General features: G+C 43.3%; 1 protein-coding gene across 1 annotated transcript in view; it reads right to left on the reverse strand.

Annotated features, from left to right (window-relative positions):
- Positions 1-3,667: 3,667 nt before the first annotated feature.
- The window catches only part of C7H6orf89 (chromosome 7 C6orf89 homolog), a 36,978-nt gene continuing 18,071 nt past the window's right edge, over positions 3,668-22,574 (reverse strand). The window contains exons 4-8 of the mRNA XM_035122978.2: positions 17,455-17,600; positions 17,215-17,348; positions 15,189-15,315; positions 13,777-13,900; positions 3,668-12,245 (exon numbers count right to left, since the gene is read on the reverse strand). Coding sequence (XP_034978869.1) covers positions 12,160-12,245; positions 13,777-13,900; positions 15,189-15,315; positions 17,215-17,348; positions 17,455-17,600 — 617 coding nt within the window. The 3' untranslated portion in view covers positions 3,668-12,159. The remainder of the gene's footprint in view (positions 12,246-13,776; positions 13,901-15,188; positions 15,316-17,214; positions 17,349-17,454; positions 17,601-22,574) is intronic.

A 22,574-nucleotide genomic window follows, 5' to 3' on the forward strand; every position in this document is an offset into this window, starting at 1 on the left:
TCATTTGTTGGATTTGTATCCCACCTTCTTCCATAGAACAGTCATAGAGCAGATCACAGCAAACATAGTACATCAACTCAGCACAATATTACATCTGACTGTGGTTTAATTGAAACATTTCTATGCATCTGGATAATATTAACACTGCCTATGCTATTGTGCTGAACAGTAATGAAAAGTGGTTTGGGAAGGTTGGGTTGGGTCCCCCCCCCATTTCAGGGTCCTATCCAGAACTGTTTGTTTTGGAACTGATATTTGTTACACCAAATTCTAGAAGACAGATCGACTTCCCACCCACAGACTGACGAACTTGTCTTCTACGGAGCCTGCTAGACAAATATTAGGTAAGCGCATGAAAATGTGGCTCTCATTATTATTATTAAGTGCTTTAGCATAGAAATGTATGGTCCAACCATAACAAGCCCGGTTGTAAGTGGGGGGAAACAAATGTGGCTACGTAACAGCTGCATGTGCTTCGCATTTTGACACATTGTAGACTAGGAGCCAAGATGACAGGCATGCAGTGAGGCCCTTTATTTCTGCACATAAAATGTTAGGAACATATGAACTGTCCTACTGGCTCAGTGCTGGGATGCAGCTATTGTATCCCCTCAAAGGACAACCAAAGCCAGATGTTTCAGATGAATGCCAGGAACCCACAGTGGGCAGATGTGGGCTAATCCAGATGCACGGTGGCTTCATTCAATAGCTTAATATTGCATCAAGGCAAAAAATAATAACGATGCTCTAAACATTGTTTTGATTGCCGTCTAAATAACACATCACTCTTTTTATCTTTCTACACTACGTATTCCAATATATTGCTCCGTGTACAAGTTGTGTGCAACAATCTGTGAAAGATGCTTGAGTCTCACTGGAGCTTCAGAATTGCAAGGATAACCTGCACATGATGGGAGTGGCCTTGAAAACATAAACACAGTTCAACATACCTTGATCACTGGAGAACCATAAAAAGTCAGACATTTGTCCATTTCTCTCTCCTCTCCACCCCACCCCACCCCCTTCATGCAAAATGGGTCATTCAAAGCGTGGCCCAAACAAGGTAGTTAAAAGCATTTCCAAGCAAATATGGAAGAGATGACATGGAGTGCACACATGGTCAATACACAGTGCCCCAGTTACTACAATAAGCAAGAGGACTCCCTAGCAATTGGGTGGGAGCTTTTTTCGGAGGTGGGGAAGCAGTATATTAAAAAGTGGTATGAGCTTTCAGTGTACATAGAAATTTGCAGCACCCATAGCCCTATGCACAGTCAAAACGTGGGACGGGGAAAGTTTACCTAATGCCGGAGATCAGCATTGTAGCCCTGAGGAAACCAAACACGGCATAAGGAGAGAATGTTGGGCGGTGGGGGTTCTGCTGCTCCTTCTCTGTTGGGTCCACAGGAGAGGGTGCTTCCAGGAGGAGCATGTGCAATATGTCTAAGCTCCTTTTACTAACAAGCAAATGTATTTCCAAGTTTGATCTCTAAAACAGAGACAGATTCAGGCTGCAGTAAAGTTCCAGCATGCTGCTCACATAGCCTGTAATAATGGAACGTCTGATTCAACTTAGTGATGACCATAATTACGGTAATACCTTCATTGTGCTCAAGCTTAGAATGCTGCAGAAGCATATCTTTGTTGGTGGGTTAGGAGCTTGAGTTGGTGCATCATGAGGCAATATGCGTCTTGAATTCTGTGGACCAACAAGAACGCCCTAGATTTTGTGTCTTTTGTGCAAACGGTCTGTGAGCACCTAGAAAGAAACGCTGTGATCACTAAAAGTCAGCATGGGTTTCTGAAAAATAAGTCATGTCAGACTAATCTGATCTCATTTTTTTGACAGAATTACAAGCCTGGTAGATGAAGGGAACGCTGTGGATGTAGCCTATCTTGATTTCAGCAAGGCGTTTGACAAGGTGACCCATGATATTATTGTAAAGAAGCTGGTAAAATGTGGGCTAGACAATGCTGCCATTCAGTGGATTTGTAACTGGCTGACTGACCGAACCAAAGGGTGCTCATCAATGTCTCCTCCTCATCCTGGAGAGTAGTGACTAGTGGGGTGCCACAGGGTTCTGTCTTGGGCCCAGTCTTATTCAACATCTTTATCAATGACTTGGAAGATGGGCTTGAGGCAAGGGCGTACCCACCACGGGGCAAGTTAGGGCAGCTGCCCTACTCTAGAAGCCAGCTGCCGCCCCCCCACAAGGGCGTACCCACCGCGGGGCAAGTGGGGGCCGCAGGCTGCCCCTCCCTAGAAGCAGGGCTGGTGGGCAGAGGCGGAGCACAGCCCGGCGGAGCGCGAGTTCGCCATTCCCGTCGCGCCACGCCGCACCCTCCCTCCAGCTCCCCGGCGCGCCCTCAGGCAAGGCCAAGCATGGCGGGGAACCAGGGAGCGCGGTGCGGCGCGGTGGGCGGGAACGCCGAACTCGCGCTCCGCTGGGCTGGGCTCTGCCTCCGCCCACCAGCGCTGCTTCTAGGGAGGGGCACAGCCCGGCGGAGCGCAAGTTCGCCGTTCCCGCCCGCCGCGCTGCGCCCTCCCTCCAGCTCCCCGTCGCGCCCTCAGGCAAGGCCAAGCGCGGCGGGGAACCAGAGAGCGCGGCGCGGCGGGCGGGAACGCCAAACTCGCGCTCCGCTGGGCTGGGCTGGGCTCTGTCTCCGCCCACCAGCCCTGCTTCTAGGGAGGGGCACAGCCCAGCGGAGCGCGAGTTCGCCGTTCCCGCCCGTCGCGCCACGCTCTCCCTCCAGCTCCCCGTCACGCCCTCAGGCAAAGCCATGCACGGCGGGGAACCAGGGAGCGCGGCAGGGGGGCCTTCCTGCCCTGGCGAACTCCTGCGCCCACCTTTGGCCAGGGTCTTTTCGATTGGGCCATCGCGAGGCAGCGGGAGGAGCTTGGCTCCGTCATCTGCCCGCATGCAAAACCGTGCAGGGGTTGGCAGTTGCTGAGAACAGGGTTGCAAGGAGAGAGGGGCGTCTGCGCAGTTCCAGATCTCTCTTTCTCTCTCTCTCTCAATCTCCCAGCTGGAGGGAGGTCGCGCCACGGTGCGCTCTGTCGGGCTGTGCTCCGCCTCTGCCCATCAGCCCGTTGCCTCTGACTGCACTTTCCCCGCCCACTTTGTGGCCCCTCCCCGTCCGTGCCTTGGCCCCTCCCCTTGCCCCCCCTAGTTTTGATCCTGGGTACGCCCATGGCTTGAGGGCATCCTGAGCAAGTTTGCAGACGACACCAAATTGGGAAGGGTGGCTAATACCCCAGAGGACAGGATCATGCTTCAAAATGACCTTAACAGATTAGTCAACTGGGCCAAAGCAAACAAGATGAATTTTAACAAGAAGAAATGTAAAGTACTACACTTGGGCAAAAAAAATATGAATGGCACAAATACAGGATGGGAGACACCTGGCTTGAGAGCAGTACATGTGAAAAGGATCTAGGAGTCTTGGTAGACCACAAACTTGACATGAGTCAACAGTGTGATGCAGCAGCTAAAAAAGCCAATGCAATTCTGGGCTGCATCAATAGGAGTATAGCATCTATATCAAGGGAAGTAATAGTACCACTGTATTCTGCTCTGGTCAGACCTCACCTGGAGTACTGTGTCCAGTTCTGGGCACCACAGTTCAAGAAGGATACTGACAAGCTGGAACGTGTCCAGAAGAGGGCAACCAAAATGGTCAAAGGCCTGGAAACTATGCCTTATGAGGAACGGCTTAGGGAGCTGGGTATGTTTAGCCTGGAGAAGAGAAGGTTAAGGGGTGATATGATAGCCATGTTCGATATATAAAAGGATGTCATATAGAGGAGGGAGAAAGGTTGTTTTCTGCTGCTCCAGAGAAGCGGACACGGAGCAATGGATTCAAACTACAAGAAAGAAGATTCCACCTGAACATTAGGAAGAACTCCCTGGCAGTAAGAGCTGTTCGGCAGTGGAATTTGCTACCAAGGAGTGTGGTGGAGTCTCCTTCTTTGGAGGTCTTTAAGCAGAGGCTTGACAGGCATATGTCAAGAATGCTTTGATGGTGTTTCCTGCTTGGCAGGGGGTTGGACTGGATGGCCCTTGTGGTCTCTTCCAACTCTATGATTCTATGATTGTCTTGCAGCACAATTCAATGTCATGTTTTATGTCTATAAAACATCTAAATAGTTGGGGTTCTATCCTCTTAGTTTTCATTTCCTACACAAGCATCTCTCCTATTGCATGCCATGACAACTAAAATTCCATTACATCCACCGGGGGAACTGGGTGGCTCTGCTACCCCTGCAGGCCACTGTGACAAGTGGGTCAAAATGCCCACCTATCTATCCTCTGACCATGACATCAAGTGGCCTAAGAGATCTGGACTGGTTGCCGATTTGTAACTGGCCAAGTTCAAGGTGTTCCTTTAGTATAGAAAGCCCTCAACAGGTTGGGATCAGTTTACTTGCGGGATTGCCTTACTCACTCAACCACTTCAATTTGTGGAAACGGCACTGTTACTGCTGCCACGCTATACTCATTCCACAGTTGTAAGAAATCAATCTGTTAGTGTGGCACGATCTTTTTTTTCTTCTTCTTCTTTGCTGTTTAAAAACATTTTAAAGATTATTAAAATTAACTGTTTTTACTGATAACCTGAATATTTCCCATAAACTGCTTAGAGAGGATTTATTACAATCAAGTTTGTTAAATAAATAAAAAATGCAGGGGGAAGGGGAACTTCAAAGGAAACAAATCCAGATTGCGCCCCTGAGTCTTTCTTTTATTCCTTTGTAGGCGCAGCTTGGGTTCAAGCCACGTCTGCAAAAGGCAATCCCTGCCACAGGGATGGGCTCCACCTGGGAGGTCCCAAATGGAGTCGATCCCAACAGAGCTTGCACCTGGTTCCCAATTATAAAGGCACTGAATGCAACCCCCACTTGAAGAAGAACTCTTGGGAGTGCTAAGCGGAAATGATGAGGACTCCTGGTGGGCCTATCTTGGCCAGCGGTACTTCATGCCTGACATAAACAAGTGTGCCTCACTCTTCCAGAAAACCAACCGAAATAACACAACTAGTCCTTTCCTGCATCTAAAACTTTAAATCAGCTATTCTTTAACAGCAACAATTTCCAGATGGTTGCTAGAGGCCATTCTTGATCTGAAGAACTCCCAAAGGGAGACTCCATTATAAAACCACTGAATTGTGACTTATCAAGAAGATCAGTTCTAACACCCATGGCCTGACGGTAGCAGGTCTTATCCCACAATGGCAGGATGTCTGTATCACTACCAGAAATCTAATAATTTTATATCCATTTGCACTGTAGCATAATTGCAATGCTCTGCTTATTTATTTATTTTTCGCATTTCATTTCCATCGGATCACTCTGTTTACAGCTGACCATTCCCCTTCCACCTTCAAATCATGTGTACATGTGTACAAGGATAACATTTCATGCATCTGGTGAAGTGAACTCAAGTCCTTGGAACCTTATATGACTTTTTTTTAAAAAAATGTGTTACTCTTAAAGGCAGGTGGCTAACCTTTGGCATTCCAGATGCTGTTCAACTACAAATTCCATTATCCCTGTCCAATGGCAATGCTGTTGGGGCTGATGGAAATTAAGAGTCTCAGCAACATAGGGTGGTTTAGCCACCCCTGCATTAAGATGTCGCAGGACTTTATTGTTTCCCCTTAACAGTGGGGACTGATGCCACTTTCTAATTTTTGCCATAAACACATTTTGCAACAATTTAGACACCATTTGTCAGTCATCCTAACAAAGGATCAAAAGAAAACACATCAAATGCAAGTCAAATACTTGTTCTTTGAAGGACACCACCTTCTACCCCAGGATCAACCTGAGATAAATATCATTTTAACATTTCCAACATTTGAAAGCATTTGGGTTGTTGTTGTTTTTTAAATCCATTTACCTTCACTGAGGTCACATACCATTGATATATTATTTTCCTCCTCTCTATGGATATTCCCTCAGATCTGAAACTGAAATGGAAGAAATTCCTTCCATCATTTCTCATGCTCTGTTTAATTTTCAAAATGGTACAAAAGCAAGTCATACAAAAGTAGCACACAAATAGGAAATCAAAATCTAACAACTAAATAATATCAGAATGGCACTTATCCCTGTGACTTCAATCTGTCTCTTCCCAGGGGGGCCCTGCTTTTGAAACCACCTTTTCCCCTTGTGTTCCACTCTAATACAGTATTCAAATGTGTCTGTCTTCACTATATCACCTGCACTTCTCCCCCTTTCTTCTTTTTGACCCCAAACTTTAGCAACAAAACCCCCAAGTTCTACAGAGCCAAACGCTACAATCAAAATTAGGCAAGCTAATGTAACTTGGCCTTGTTTTCCAGATTTATGTTTCCTTGGAAAATAAATTGCATATTTATTTATTGGCAGAAATGCTGTCTTTTCAGAACTGCATGGAAGGGTATACTTGAGATTCCTAAAAAACATATTCCCACACACAGATTTCATTAATCTATGAAGGAGGACAAAGAAAACAGTGGCTTTTAGTGACACTTTGTATTTAATAAACAAAAAGAGCCATATGGGGGAAAGTGCATCAACAGCTGTATTTAATTGCAAAAAGTAGAAATTGACCCCACCCACAAACATACAAATCTGACATATTTACATTATTTACAGGCATTTCCCAAGTATTTACAAATGGTTGCAATATATTAATCTATAATTGTTCATAAAATTGCATATTTACATTCTTTTATTAGAAACAAGAGTTCCATAATTTGGTGTATGCGCTTGTCCAAAACTGTATGTGTACATACAGTTACTTTCCCTATTACCCCTGAGCCATTATAATGTATAACAGTGAGCCATTGTACCCATATTCCCTGAACAGACAAAAAACATTAATAAAAAATAAAAGTCATTTGTTCAAGTCTCAAATACAACAGGAAAGCCCAGCATTTCCCACATTCAATGAAAGAGCAAATTACATAGTTTCCTTTTTAAAAGCCATCATTTTCAGGCTTCCTCGAACTATACATTTCCCTACATAAGATAAACAAAGAAAAAGAGCCCAATACTCTGAGATGCTAATGCCTTCCATTCACTGGTTACAAAGCAGCTGAATTTCTTGACACTTGTGATTTGGTCTTTGTGGGCCCAGGGAGCCCAGAGACGCCAGTGTAGCTAATGAATCCTAAGGATGCTCATCATCTGGCAGAACAGTGGTTCAAGGAAGGCCTGATCCTGCAAGCCCAATTCATAACGAGTCTTAATTAAATGGGCTTGCCCCTTCCCTTTCAAATCTAAAACTATCCAGATACCTTAAACACACACACACAGTATCTTCTCCCATTCTGCATCAGGAAGGGTTCTGCTCTGTCTATCATTGTTGAAAAAGACTAAGAATGCTCCAAACTCTCCTTTGCTTCAGAAAAATTGCACAGGGCTTTTAGAAATTACTGTAAGTCTGAAGGTTGCTGAGAGGGGTGTGTGGGGAGGGAATCATGCCAATTTAAACAATAGATGTCCATGGAAATAGGTGTTCCTAGGCAACTGGGAAAGCCTTTATTTGAATGCCTTATGTCCAATAAGCTTCTCTCCTCCCCATTCACTTCTTCCTGCCATTACTTGGATGAAGGTATTGAGGGGATGCTCATCAAATCTGCAGATGACACCACCCTAGGATGGGTAGCCACTGAAGACAGAACTGGGATTCAACATCACCTTAACAGATTGGGGAATGGGGCCCAAACTGACAAAATGATTTTCAATGGGGACACATGTAAGCCAGGACACTTAGGCAGGACAAGAACCAGCTGCACAAATATGAGATGAGGGACATTTGGATTGCCAGTAGTACATGTGAAAAGGATATAGGGATCTTCGTAGACCACAAGCTTAACGTGAGTCAACAGTGTGATGCAGCAGCAAAGAAGCTAATGCTATTCTAGGCTGCATCAATAGAAGCAGAGCGTCCCGATCAAGGGAAGTAATAGCCCCGCTCTATTCTGCTTTGGTCAGACCACACCTGGAGAACTGTGTCCAGTTCTGAGCACAACCTAAGGAGGATACTGGCATTCTGGAATGTGTGCATGGGGGCAAGATGATCAAGGGTCTGGAAACCAAGCCTTATGCGGAATGGTTGAGAGAGTTGGGCATGTAGAGGAGGGGCATGTTGGACATAAGAGACTGAGAGGAGATTTGATAGCCACCTTCCAATTTCTGAAGGGTTGTCACATGGGAGATAGAACAAGCTTGTTTCCTCCTGCTCCAGAGGGTAGGACCCGAACCAATGACTTCAGGTTACAGGAAAAGAGATTCTGACTAAACAGCAGGAAGAACTTTCTGACAGCAAGAGCTGTTCAACAGTGGAGCAGACTCCCACGAGAGGTGGTGAACACTCCTTCCTTGGAGGTTTTTAAGCAGAGGTTGGATGGCCACCTGCCATGTATTATCTAGTTGAGACTGCTGCATTGCAGAGGGTTGGACTTGATGACCCTTGGGGTCCCTTCCAGCCTTGCAAGTCTATGATTCTATGTCACGTCACTTCAGTTTACCAAGGCGATCTGATTTGCTCATAAGGAAAAATCTTTATTACTAAGAAACTGGCAAATGGTCTTCATATCTTGGCTTGTCAACATTAACAACTAAACCTGCCAACCCATGGCGCCATGACGAGCCCCTCCTTTGGATTTTAGTCACAGGATTTAGGAATGTGCTGTAATTTCAGACAGTCACTGATCTCTGTAAATACTGCAGCACAGCAGATGAGACAGTTTGCTTCTTCAGAAGATTAAAAGAGCAAAGCAGGCCAAGGTACATGGCTAAGATCACAGAAGGAACCAAAAACATTTTCTTCAGGAAAGAATTAATGGCGTGCAACAGAAGCAATATATAGGATTCAAGGGGTGTGAAAAATAGTGAGAGCCAATATTTGCATTTATTCCTTGCTGAGCTTCTCTTTTTAAAAAGTGTGTCACCAGAACATTTCATCACAAATAGCAACGGCGTTTGGAATTTGTCCAACTTCCAAGGGTTCTCAGCACATGCTTCTTGCAGACTTTTGGAAACTATTCCATTCCAATGACTTTGAGAGTTTTGCTTTGTTGGGGCTGACTTGTCTCCAGAATAGGTTTCTTACGCTTAATATTTGCATCATTAGATAATTAGTCACAGGCGCTAAGTTCTAGTTCGCAATGAACTTGATCTAGGCAAAGTTTCTTTTCTATATTCTCCAACCATAAATGCAAAAAGGTGCCGACACAACTTCTCTGGCCATTGCCGAAAAGGATGGTAACAGGTGCTTAAAAACACTTCAGAATGGTAGCTTGCACTCCAAAAATCAGACAAGAGAAACTCTGATCTAATTGAAGGCTCTTAATCAGTTGAAAATCAGAGAACTTGGAGCTCTGATTCTTGTTGGGCAATTACTTGTTTTAATTCCTTGCAGCTTGTGAACGAGAAGGAGAAAATGTACTGGAAGTTTGAAAACAAATGATGTAAACTCCAGAGGGAATGAGGCTTGGACATGTGCATAGCACCTCCTAGACAAAGATCTGGAAACCTATGCAAAGACCAAGAGCACGTGGAAAGCCAGTCCGTATGCAGGACAAATTCATTATCTTCGGCCAAGAGACTATTTCCTGACTGGCATTTGAGGTTGGGAAAGAGAAAGCATTTTTATGGGAACACTTGTGCAGCACATGTATAAACTGGCCTTTAAAACTATTCCTCTCTAGAGACCCCGAGTTGACTGAAAGACTGATTCTTCCCCACCCCCTATTAAGCCAACTATTAAGCAGCTAGTATCACTAACACAATTCCCTAAAATCCAGGCATTTCACTATCAAAGCTTTGTTCATGTGTTGACCAATCGCTGTATCTTCCATCATGTAAATTTCTACTTTGGATTTGTTGCTATTTGCATTACTTGCAAGGGGGGGGGGGAAGGATGCCAACACACCACAGTTCATGGCATACTGTACTCTGTGTAAATCTACAATAACCCTTGGTTAAAAGCTGGTACATAAGAATTCCGATACCTGCTAGCTTCAGTGTGTAAATCCCAGCAGCAGAGGGGCCAGGAGAGTAAAAACGATGATGTCACGGAACTTCTATTAACTTATGTGGAATGTGGTCCTTTTCAACTTATCTGAACATGTTGTCCTGTAAATGTTCAATTAAATCGCTCTGCTTTTTCGTTAGAATTAAACAAAGTACATTTTTCCTACTGAACTTGCTATTATCACAAATCTGCTTAAAATGATAAAGTAAAGGGACCCCTGACCATTAGGTCCAGTCGTGACCGACTCTGGGGTTGCAGCGCTCATCTCATGTTATTGGCCAAGGGAGCCGACGTACAGCTTCCAGGTCATGTGGCCAGCATGACAAAGCCGCTTCTGGCGAACCAGAGCAGCACACGGAAACACCATTTACCTTCCCGCTATTTACCTACTTGCACTTTGACGTGATTTCGAACTGCTAGGTTGGCAGGAGCTGGGACTGAACAACGGGAGCTTAAAATGCTTAAAATGATACTTGGGCTCTAATGTAGAGTTGTTGTTTTTCTTTATGGACTTCAAGTAGGTTAATAAAAAGTGTGATAATTTCCTCTATGCAGAAAAGGAAGGTGGGGGAAAGGTTCACCATCTGGTTAAGGGAAACGCTAAAGAATGAGGCAGATTAAATGCCAATCCTCCAAAAACCCAAGTCTCTATAGTGCTGCCTCTTATTTATATACTGTACTGATCTTTTAAACACACATGTATCCAAGTTCACTGTCATATGCATCTCCCACTTAAGACTGCAAATCAGTTTATGCATGTTTCCAAAATAGAATATATACTGGAAAAAGGTGGGGAAGATGCAATCTGCATATCTGCAGAGAATCAAGTAGAATAGGACCCAGTTAGGGACCCTTAATTGCTATTATCATAAAATTAATATACCCCACCTTATCTTCTAGAAAAGATAGATTGCTTGAATCTCTTCCTTTAAAATGACCTATATTTACAAATGAACTTTTTTTTTTACTTTTCATGTGGAAAGTTGCATTGTTAACTTGATTGAAACAAAATAATCCCCAATAGCACATAAAACATGCTAAATTGTATGCCCCAGCCTTCATTACTGGGATCCAACTTCAACCTCACACATCTGCAAATTGTCTTAACGCAGCAGGAACCTAAAAGATTCACTCCTGGGAAGCACTACTACAAATGTAGACAGCACATGCTTGAAACTGATCCTCTCTAAAGGCACAGATGAGCCCATGAGCAGCAAGGGGAAACGCACAAAGCTTGGAAGGAGCTCAAGAATAATCAACATGTATTCAAAAACATGGATTAAGACATGAGAAAACACTAACAAAACATAGGGGGAAAGAAGAGGGCAAGCGTATTCACGGCACAAGCCTTAAGAATCTGTTTGTTCCAATCTTGCCCGTAAAAGCATCCATCCATCAGCATCTTTGAAACAAGAGCTGGACAGTGTTCAAGCAAAATATGCACAAAAAGTTTTAATTTCCTAGGCAGTGATTAAATGAAACCAAGGTAGTCCAACCTAGACAGCTCAAAAAGACCTAGTTTTCAGAAGAGTAGTGCTTGGCATGTTCTGAAATGTTTAAAAAAGAAGAAGAAGAAGAAGAAGAAGAAGAAGAAGAAGAAGAAGAAGAAGAAGAAGAAGAAGAAGAAGAAGAAGAAGAAGAAGAAGAAACCCTCTAGCAAATTTGGCTGCTTGATGCAACTATTAGTCATTTTGAAAAAAATCTTGGATCTGGCATTAAACGGACCCAGGCCAAGAAAGCAGCAAGAATGCGTATCTCAACACTAGGGAAGAGGTGGAAAAAGAAACATGTAGAGTGCATTGCACACTTGTAGAGTGTGTCAAAAGAGCAATTCCACCCTCACCCCACACCAGAACACATCTGCTTTCAAAGAGAAATCTACACACAAAGAAAGGGGAGGCACCTCCAACTCCTACCAAGACGTTTGAAGGACAGGCCAAAGTTATCTTGAAGGTCAAGAGAAGATGCCCTTCTAAAGTGTATTCCTTCCTTCACTGCAGTCACACACAACGGGGTAAAGATACATCCTTGGAAATGGTGGCTAACCATCCTTAAATCTTTCGTATTCCATTTCCTTTGCCTTGGATCCCGAGTGCTCTTATTCCGCAGAAGGCCCACCTCTCGACAGTTTTTAACTGGCAGATCCATCACAAACAACAGTAGGTTCTGATCCCCTGGAGTTAAAGCCCGTTATCCAATAATCCACATTTGCAAAGCCTTTAGGGAGAAAAATGAGAAAACATTGGAAAAGTGATCTGCATTACTATTCTTTTTAAAGACAATGCTATTGACAGTCTTCTCTATGAACTGAGCTTACCTTTCAAAACGTACCTATATGTTAGGATTGCATCCAATGCTGTGTGTGTGGAGTTCTGCTCACAGAAAAGGATGTCCCTTCCCCTCCGCTTCCCACGTACCTCCAAAATCTGCTCCTGAGGGTTCCCCAACCTTCAGAGGAACCTTTAGAGGGTTCCTCTGAAGCAGATTTGGAGGATGCAGAAGGGATGGCAGGGAAGAAGAGTGGGAACTTCCATGGCACAAATGCAATGGCAGTGTTGGGTGCAGCCCTTAGACTTGAAGGCTCCACTCCATAGAAATTAAATTAGAAACAGAATTTCCCTTTAAAAAATCCTCTCTGACTGTTCCTTAGGCCTAACAGTGAAGAAAGGCATTCTATATATTTCTCCTGCCCCGCACTATTGATAACAGAGCATCTTAAGGATTAAACACATTTACTACCCTGTTTCCCCTATTTTAAGACGTAGTCATAAAATAAGCCACAGCAGGATTTTTAAGCATTGGTATGTCAAGTCATACAGGTCAGTTCTTCTCTTTTTTCAGAACCCTAAAGTTTTACAGAGACTCCCACAGTACCGTAAAAACCAATGAATGTATTGTGCTACATGCTTTCATAGCCAAAAATCTACTTCACTAGATGCACCCAGTGAAGATGGATCCTGTCCTATGAATTTCCATGACACAATATGGATTGTATCCAAAGTAGTGCTAAGTAATTTGTTCTGTTAGCATAAGGATTTACACTTGTGCAACAGAATTTCTCCCTTTCCTCCCCTGGTGCTTCCTAAGTCTGTTTCCCCAACCCTCTGCAACACATTTGGAGAGGGTTCTGTGCATGTGCAGAAGACAGGGGAATATTCTGTAGTGCTAAAGGGATGAGTGCAAGGGATTCCACCCCACATTTCTAAATCTTTAAGGTGCCATGAAACTCCTTCATTTTTACTACAGCAGATCACCATAATTATTATACTAGCACACCTCTTTACACCTGAGCCCTTCTCTGTTCCTTTCCCACTTCTACACTCTCTTCTTTGAAATGTAGCAAACGTTAAGTCTAGTGTTCTATATCAAGATGGGTTTGCTTAGTGGCGTAGCGACGTTTTGCAATATATCATGCCCTTTACCCTAAACAGTTATTTGGCTTTTAACTGCTACAAAGCGCTGATCGCAAGCTTCCCACAATGGCGAGGCATCCTTCCAGGTTGGGAAAAGCCAATTCAGAATACCACATTGTGTATTCAGAGTTCATATTTTCCCCCCAATAGACAGGGTGTGGAATACATTTTCTCCTCTGCTGCATAATAAAGATTAGAACATTTAGCAGGGCATAATCATGAGCCACAAGCCGCTGCTTGCCTTTTTCCAGGGTATAAGGTACAATGGGATGCAATGAAAAGTTCCCAGAATGCAACATTTGCTGCTGTGTCACATCATCTGTATTTGTATTTACCAATATCCCCGGCTTCCAGCTCCACTATCACTGTTTTGCAATGTTCTCTGCACAACGGAGAAGGGATAACATTCAAGGTAAGCTGACCACTTCCAACCACAAAGGTGCTCTGCAGTCTGTATGTCTGAAAAATATGAAGATGAAGAAGCTTCAAATTATCCCATGCCCTTTCAGAGCTTTATCGGAAAGCAAGAGAATGAAGGAACACTTCCCTGCAGAATTAACCCAGGTGACACAAAGATGCAGAAGTATCATTCTGGAAGACATCCATGCAAGAAATTTGTAACATAACTAAGCAAGTGCTAGAAATTACCCCAGAATTGGTTTTACTAAATATCTTTCAAGATAACAACGCTCACGCAAATCATAAAGAACTTATAATCCATCTGTTGTCAGCAACCAGAAGCATCATAGCCAGGCACTGGAGGGACTTATCGGGAGTGGGCTTGGACCAATGGTACCAAGTTGTATGGGAAACAGCCCTGCTAGAAAAACTGACCAGTAAGCTGAAACTGACACGGGGACAAACAGAAGAAGACACCTTCACCCCAGTATGGTTCCCCTTCATCACTTATACAACCCAACAGGACAATGACAAACACTTACCGTCAGCATACAAATCAATATGGCTAACTTGATCAAAACACCCTCCCTCCCCACTCACGCAAGAAATTAAGGATCATCACAGCCAACTATAAACAAACAACCACATTCTAAGACACATCCTGACCTCTCTCACCAACAAAGAAGCACGAACAAACAACAGAGAACCTGCACAAACGACGCTGACGCCGAACCCCTACACATATCAAGAAAAACAGAAACATCGGCAATCCACCACACCCAACTCCCCATCCCACCTACCTCTTTCCCCCCCTTTCCCCCCTTCCTCATAATGTCTCAACAAGTTAAAAATTGATGTGTAAAAATGATGCATGAAAAAAAAAAAACCGAGACATTGCACTACCTTTGTAATCTAAGAAAATCTTTAATAAAAATAATTATAAAAAAAAAACAAAGATGCAGAAGAGCTGACTACCACAGAGCTGTTTCCCATAACTACCATCTGAAGCACTTTGCCTTTTAAAATGGACTAGGTGCTCTGTGCTACAGCCGCAACCTACATGTGCATTTATACACTTGGGGAGAAATGTGGACAAGTAGTGATCACCACCACCATTTATCTGAGACAGCCAAGCATAACACATTGGGACAACCGCAGAAAATGTGCATGCATTCCCCACAAAGAAAGGGATCCTTGCCATTGTCTGGGTGAAGATTTTCTGTTGATGTTTAGATGCCTGTTTTGTTTTGTTTTGTGGTTCTTGGTGTGCATTTTATTGTGATGTAAAGTACTTTGAACTTTTGGAGAAGCAGCACAAAAATATTTCAAGAAGCATTAAAATGCTCACCTTATCCTGGAGGCCTGAGTTGTGGATGAGAAAGCAGCTTTTTAGAGAAATAGTCTTTGGAAGCAGCAGCGAAGAGAAGATGGGAAAAATCTCCTGCAGAATCCGAGTTTTATCCAGAGGATTTTGCCTATGGGGCATTTTAGAGAACCAGACTGTACTTAGCATCTTACATTGCTGCCAAGTCCCTTCAGAAGATATCCACCTCTGTCATCCTGAGTCACTATTATTGCCTCCATTTTGCAAAAGTGACCACAAAGGGGGGGGGGCATAAGAATGTGATTTTCCCAGAGCTTGAACTAGAGACTGGGACTCCTTGGGATGAGTTCAGATCACCTATCCCCTCCCAAGAAAACAATATGCTCAGGGAACAAAGAGGCTGATGCAACAACAATATATATTGTTTAATATATATATATTTAAATGTCAAGTTCATTTAATAAAATGCTGATGAAGGGAAATAAAGGAAGGCGTCACCTAGTCAAACATTAACTAAAACCACATGGGAAAGAGTTTGGGAATCCTAGCCTATTCACCATTCCAAGAAAAGGGAGGGCAGGGATGCATTTTAGAAATCCCAGTGTGGGGATCTGTCATGATTCACAGCTTGATATTCTGCACCCAAACTGTCTAGCACAAGTTCATAAAGTAAGAACAGCACTGAATGATATCAACACCGTGTCCCACAATTATGAAGTGCCCAAATGTGACTCAAAGCCTAAAAGCTTTAGGTCCTGAATCTATGCACACATTCGCTTCTTTTTAGGATTGTAGCCTTAAGTTGTTACTGCATGCGAGTTTCTTTGGCAATCTCATGAGCAGCAGCCTCTGAAGTGAGCAGCTTAAACAAAGTGACTTAGGTGATGTTGTTGCCTTTGAGAATTTATCTCCAAGCAACTGAAGATCCCTTTATTCTCTCTCACACACATACTCAACACGGGAGCAATTCAGTATGGGGCTGTTAGATGACATTTTAAACAGGAATTGGCAAAACCAGCACCCAGCATTCTTTGGAATAAAATACTATACTCAAAATTGTTGGGGTAGGGAGAGATTTCTGCAGAAATTCTGGGGGTTGAGCAAATTCCAGCCAAATATGGGCTTCCCTGAATCCATTAGTTACCCCAGGCTGTAGTTGGCCTTTTTAAAGGCCAGTGAGTAGTGGCAAGTATTGGTGGCATCACTTGTATGCACTGTAGAGGCTTCTGCAAAGTCTGTAACCTGCACAATGTGAATTGGACCTCTGCAGTCCCTGCATTTGGAGGAAGGTTACAGGCCTCTAAGAGGCAGAATTTGACCTTTACATTCTGGTGCACCAGTGCTCTGTGAAGAAATAGTAAGGTCTTTACTGATGAGGGACCTTCTAGAAACTGGGGAAACCAAAATGGTTTTGTTGAGTTTCACATCCCAACTCCATTGTATTTTTCTGTGTATTTCACCTCAGCAACCAAACTTTCCGTCAAACCATGTTTGGAAAGAAATCTGCTGGTATTTTTAAATGCTTAAGGAGTCCTACCACAAAAGGCCCTCTCAGAATCCCAAGGCACATGTGCCAAAATGCCACATTATAAACTTGCTTGCCAGCCTGGTGTAGTGGTTAGAGTGTCTGACTAGGACCTGTGAGACCAGGGTTCAAATCCCCACTCAGTCAGGAAGTTCACTGGGTGACTTTGGCCAGTCACTCACTTTCAGCCTAACCTACCTCACAGGGTTGTTGTGATAAAACAGCAAGAAGAACTACATACACTACCTTAAGCTCCTTGGAGGAAATGTGGGATATACCGTTAAGTGTAATAAATATAAAGAAGGAAATAAAATTGAGCGGGCCAATTTTCCATTTGGGTCAAGATGACACATTACATATTAGAATAAGACAGCTACAAAAACAGCAAATCCATATCATCCTTTCTTGTGTTCTTCATTCGCCACCCAGCCTTTTGGAAGACACATCACAGAAAGTTCACTTGGGTCAAGTTCAAGAAAGGGTGTGTGTGTGTGTGTGCAACTTCAGCGAATAGCTCAAACTCACCAGAAAATGTGAACTCCTTGCCCTGAATGACTGCTCCATCTCTCAGCTGATTCCTCCAATATGATGAAATCTGTCAATCCAGGGTACAGAGACTGAAAATGCTTCATTTCAGCATAAGACCGATACTGTCCTGTCTTGTAAGAAAGAGAGGAGATGGAATGGTATTTTTATGAGTTATGTCTTCTCATACAACCAAGGAGTACGCCACATTTTGACAGGCATCCCACACTGTGCAGTTACCTTGATGAAGAGAGGCTGAGTTTGCAGTAGTTTTTCTGATAGCTGCCCTAGGTCAGCAGCAGCCACAAGGTTCTTCACGGAGCAGGAGCAGTTGGCAGTCTGAGACACATTCTGTCTACAATCCAAGCCCCACCAGTCTTGACACTCTTTGAAGCAAAAGGATATATAGGTGGTTTGTGAGCTCCAAGATTGCACTTAAGCAAACAGCAACAGATTCCAAACATTACACTTGTCATTGCTATCTCTGCCGTGGACCATCATGAGATAATTCATTGAAAAGGAGACTTTAAACTTGATATAGCCAACACCTGTCACCCCATTTGAGAGCAAACAAGTGGTACCTCTCACAGTTCTGTCTCAGAATGAGCCCCACACCCCCAGATGGCAATACACACTGTGTTGCTTTTGGATCTCTGTAACCTCCAACAACATTAGGTACACCTTTAAGAGGGATACATTCTTGCTATTCAATGTAGTAAGTGGTTCTTCCTAATAAAGAACTAGCATGGCTTCCACAACTATCCCTTGATTGTTATCCAACAGTGTCAGTAAGCATATTGATAGGAGTGATTCAGTAGATATTGTGTACTTGGACTGTCAAAAAGCTTTTGATAAAGGTCAACGACTTTGTGTGGGTGCTCCCCCTTTAAAAGGGTCAACAAGTTCCAGCACCTCTTTTTCTAGGGGTGAAAAAGCCCTGCTTAACCCTGTCCTTTTTAACTTCTTCATAAACAACCTACTTAGGGGTGAGCAGTGAGGTTGCCAAGTTTGCTGGTGACACCAAATTATTCAGGGTAGTACAAACAAAAAGGAATTGTGAGCAAATCCAAAATGATATTTTCTAACTGGGTGAATGGGCATTAAAATGGCAAGTGTAAGCAAGTGTAATTGATGCACACTAGTGCAAACAATCCCTATCTTCACATACAGTATATGCCAATAGGGTCTGATCTGGTGGTGAATGACCAGAAATGAGACCTCAGTGAAAATGGCAGCTGTGAAAAAAGCGAACTCCATGTTAAAGGGACTGAAAATAAAAATGTTTAAGAACATTGCAACATTGACAAACCAATGGGACAGAGGCATCTAAAATACTGTTATCACAGGGCTGGAAAAGATTCAGAAAAGGGCAACCAGAATTATCATCCAATGTCCAACATTTGGACTTTTTAAGTTTAGAAAAATGCAAGTAAGGGGGTGGTACCATACAACATAAAAGTATAGGAAGTAGATAGAGAAAAGCTTTTCTCCTTCTCTCATCACACTAGATGCTGGAGTAACCCAGTGAAGCTGAAGGGTGGCAGATTCAGGATAGACAGGAGGAAGAACTTATTCACAAAGCACATAGTTCAGACTCTGAAATTCACTACCAGAAGGTACAGTAAAGGCTACCAAATTGATAGCTTAAAAGGTGATTAGACAAATTCACAGCAAATAAGGCTATCATTGGCCACTAGCTATGATGGCTGTGTACTGCCTCCAGTATCCAAGGCTATATGCCTCTGAATACCACCAGTTGCTGGGAATCACAAGCAGAGAAAGCACTGTCACGATCCGGTCCTGCTAGCAGGCTTCCCACAGGCACCTGGCTCACCACTGTGGGGGAAAAGGACCCTGGACAGACGGACCTTTGGTCTGATCCCACAGGGCTCTTCTGGCGTTCTTATGCAACAGGAGCATGTGATTCAAATTACGGGCAAATTATATTTGAGGATCAGGCATTCTGTTTCTAATTTTAATAGGAAAAACAGAGCATAAGCAATTTGCCTGGCCTCATTGGAAATCAAATTTCAGCACTCCCTTTGGGGAATCAATCTCCTTTGATTAGAGAGACTTAGCTTAAATGGCCATTTTACAATACCATATAATACAACAAAATAAGTAAGGCTTTGTCTTTTATTGGTTAGACTTTTTGTTGTTGTAGCTTGCAAGTGATAGTTAACATATGACCCCTTATTGGAGGGAAATGAAGAGATGGTGGCTTATTTCCCACCAGGGTCTCTCCCCTCCCTTTGCAAACAGGTAACTGTAATCATGTTATACAGAACGACATCTCAAGAGCAGAAAAGAGAGGAGTTTTTTCATCATTACACTTTTGAGAAAGGGATTCTCTCAAGAGACAGAGGAAACCACAGTGGTTAATTCTTTATGGCTTGTTCATTAACATCATTATTTATCAAATTTCTGTACCACCCTTCATCCAAGGATCACAGGAAAGCTTGCAATATCTGACTGAATGCTGTGTTTCATGTGCTACCTCTGGGATGTGTTCTAGAAAGATCACAATATGACTTGTTTGTTATTGGAAAACTTGCATCAGAGCCTTCTTAAAAAGATACTTGATAATGACATTGTATTCCTCTTAAGCACACATACAAATTCTTGATGTTTTAGTAAGCAAGAACAATTGCTTCAATGTGCACCTCCCAACGGCACAGAGGCTAAATGACAGCAAATCTCTTATACACAGAGAGAGAGAGATCCAATGGGGCAGAAAGAATCAAGAAAAAGAGGTTGCAAATGATAGCCCTTCAGGGGGCTATGTGGTATTGGTGGGTACGGCCAGAGGTAAAAAGGGACAGAGCAATTAATTTGAATTTTACTTTCGTACAATAGGCTAGGTTCTACACACACTTGCACACTCCTCTCTATCCTAAAAGCATTATCAGAGTTCAAGAGCACATTCTAACCAGGCAAATGCACTTAGGAAGGGTACAAATCAGGGCTGGTAATGTTATTAGCCAGAGGGATGGCTACCCAACAGACAGAGAGGCTGGGGAGCTGCTGCATTGGCCCCAGACCTGCGGATCCCCACTCCTGATCTTAAGGATCACCTTCTGTAACAAGTGATCAACAATGCTTCCTTTGATTTCCTTCAGTACACCCTAACAGAAGACAATACGAAATTCATGGAAAAGGAGGACCGTTAAAATGCTTCTGATGCCTTTAAAGTCTTTGAAGCCATTTCAGGAGGTTTACCCAATTTGAATGACTGAGATGTTTAGCACCGCACAGAGCAATCTGTACGGCTGTGCATTAATCACATCCACCAAACAGAGCCCAAATTATCTTTGCAGCCAATTCTGGGTATTTGCATTCTCAATTGCATGATTCAGGAGGTTTTTGTTTGCCATGAATAACCCACTCAAGTATTCCAAGTGAGCTTAAAAAAAATTGTTTAATCAATCTGAGATTTATTGTTGAGGGTGTTCCTTTGTACACCAGAAAGTGTGTGACTTGCATAAAAAGTGCAGTGGGAAAAGGGAGGGAGGGCAGCAGGCTAGCCTGGATTTGGAGAGAGACTGAAGGGTGACATGGAAGAATAACAGACTGAGCAAAGAGCACAGGCAATGCAAACACAGATTGTACAAGAGGATTGAACTGGAGTTTGACACAGTAGTCTTCTCTCCCCTACTACCCTCAGTTACGCTCCTGTGCATTCCTTTCAGATTATCGGTCTGTCTGTGGGCATACTCAAGGTGTATTTGGCCTTTAAGTGTCGCAGGCCTTGATCAGTTTGCAGCATAGCCAGTTTGTAAATTCACAACAACAAAAAAAGAATATTCAAGCTGGAATGCTGTAGTTAAAACATGTCTGTTAAGGTTTCAAGAGCAATTGTGTTTGATTCCAGGGCCAGCACCCAGTTCTAGATGTGTCCTCACCACCAGTCCCTACTTTCATAAGTCTGCATGCAGAGAGCAATCCTTTTGCAACTACAAGCAGTAGGGCTACAAATATGCATACATACAGGCTCTCATCAGTAGGATCGCCTCCCCACCAAGACTACAACATAGATCAGGCATCCCCAAACTTCGGCCCTCCAGATGTTTTGGACTACAATCCCCATCTTCCCCGACCACTGGTCCTGTTAGCTAGGGACCATGGGAGTAGTAGGCCAAAACAACTGGAGGGCAGCAGTTTGGGGATGCCTGACATAGATCCTTGAAACAAGCAGCTTAAGATACCACATATCTGGGGAGGCTCTCCTTCTCAACTCTTAAAAAGAGGCATGCTACGGTATTTCCAACACTCAGTTCATGTAACTTGCAGTGATGTGTATATCTTCACCCGCCAGTTTAAAGAGACCAGGCACACACAAGAGATTTGCAAAGCTGAGACTAACATAGAAGTTAGTATAAATGAGCTGCTGTTGCCATGACAAAGAGATAACGAAGCTGAAATTCTGCATTTATCTGGCAGAGGATACGGAGACCCACATCATTTAAAATCCACTAAAGGAGGAAGATTCTGTTGTGCTATTACTAAGCAGTATATTTCTGTGCCAAAACACCAAGGAGGATATTTTGATCCTCATTAGACAGCAGAGTCCCACTTTGGCCAGGTCCACACGTCACATTAAGCCAAACCCTAGCTCAGCATAAATGTACATGCTCCTGGAGAGGAGCTCACAGCCACTTCGCTCCTCCCTGGTTCTTCTCACTACTGCACTGTGCATCAAAGGATGCTGTAGAAAAGGAGCAGTTTCTGCATCTCTCCTTGGAGTCTCAGCAGCTTCATATGGGAGCCAGCCTATCACTCAGTCCTGAGGTCAGAGTACTGTATCATTACCAACTGTTTCTCTTGGCTGTCCATACAAACCACCAGGCACTTTTAATTTTTTTAAACCCATATAATCAACATTTTATTCTTTCAGTCACTTCAAATCACTTCACATGCAATAACAACTTTTGGCATGCTAAGAAGCTAATTTGATAGGAAAGATGGACCTCAAAAAGCTAAGGGGGTTGGGAAGTTAAGACACAACAGACTAGATCCAGAGAACTCACAACTGGCCACTGGCTGGGCCCTTTCCTGGAGAAGATGGACCTACCACACCTCCTAGGTTGGGCTGGTTAACTGCAAAACACTCAAAAGTAAGGACTAACCAACTAGCCCAAACATGTTCTGATTGAGAACAGACTGCTTTTAATTAAAGGGCTGGTGCTGTGCTGTTTTGTAATTATTTGTATGGTTTTAATATTTTTTTTTTTATATAGCTAGTTTAATTTTATCAAATCTTAAGTACCGTCAGGGGAAGAGGAGGGATATAAATAAATTTGGTGGTGGTAGCTTTTTGGAGCATCCAGTCAGTTGCCAAGCCCCAAAATGTTTGTCATTGC

This window comes from Zootoca vivipara, chromosome 7, assembly GCF_963506605.1.
Source record: "Zootoca vivipara chromosome 7, rZooViv1.1, whole genome shotgun sequence".
NCBI lineage: Eukaryota > Metazoa > Chordata > Lepidosauria > Squamata > Lacertidae > Zootoca > Zootoca vivipara.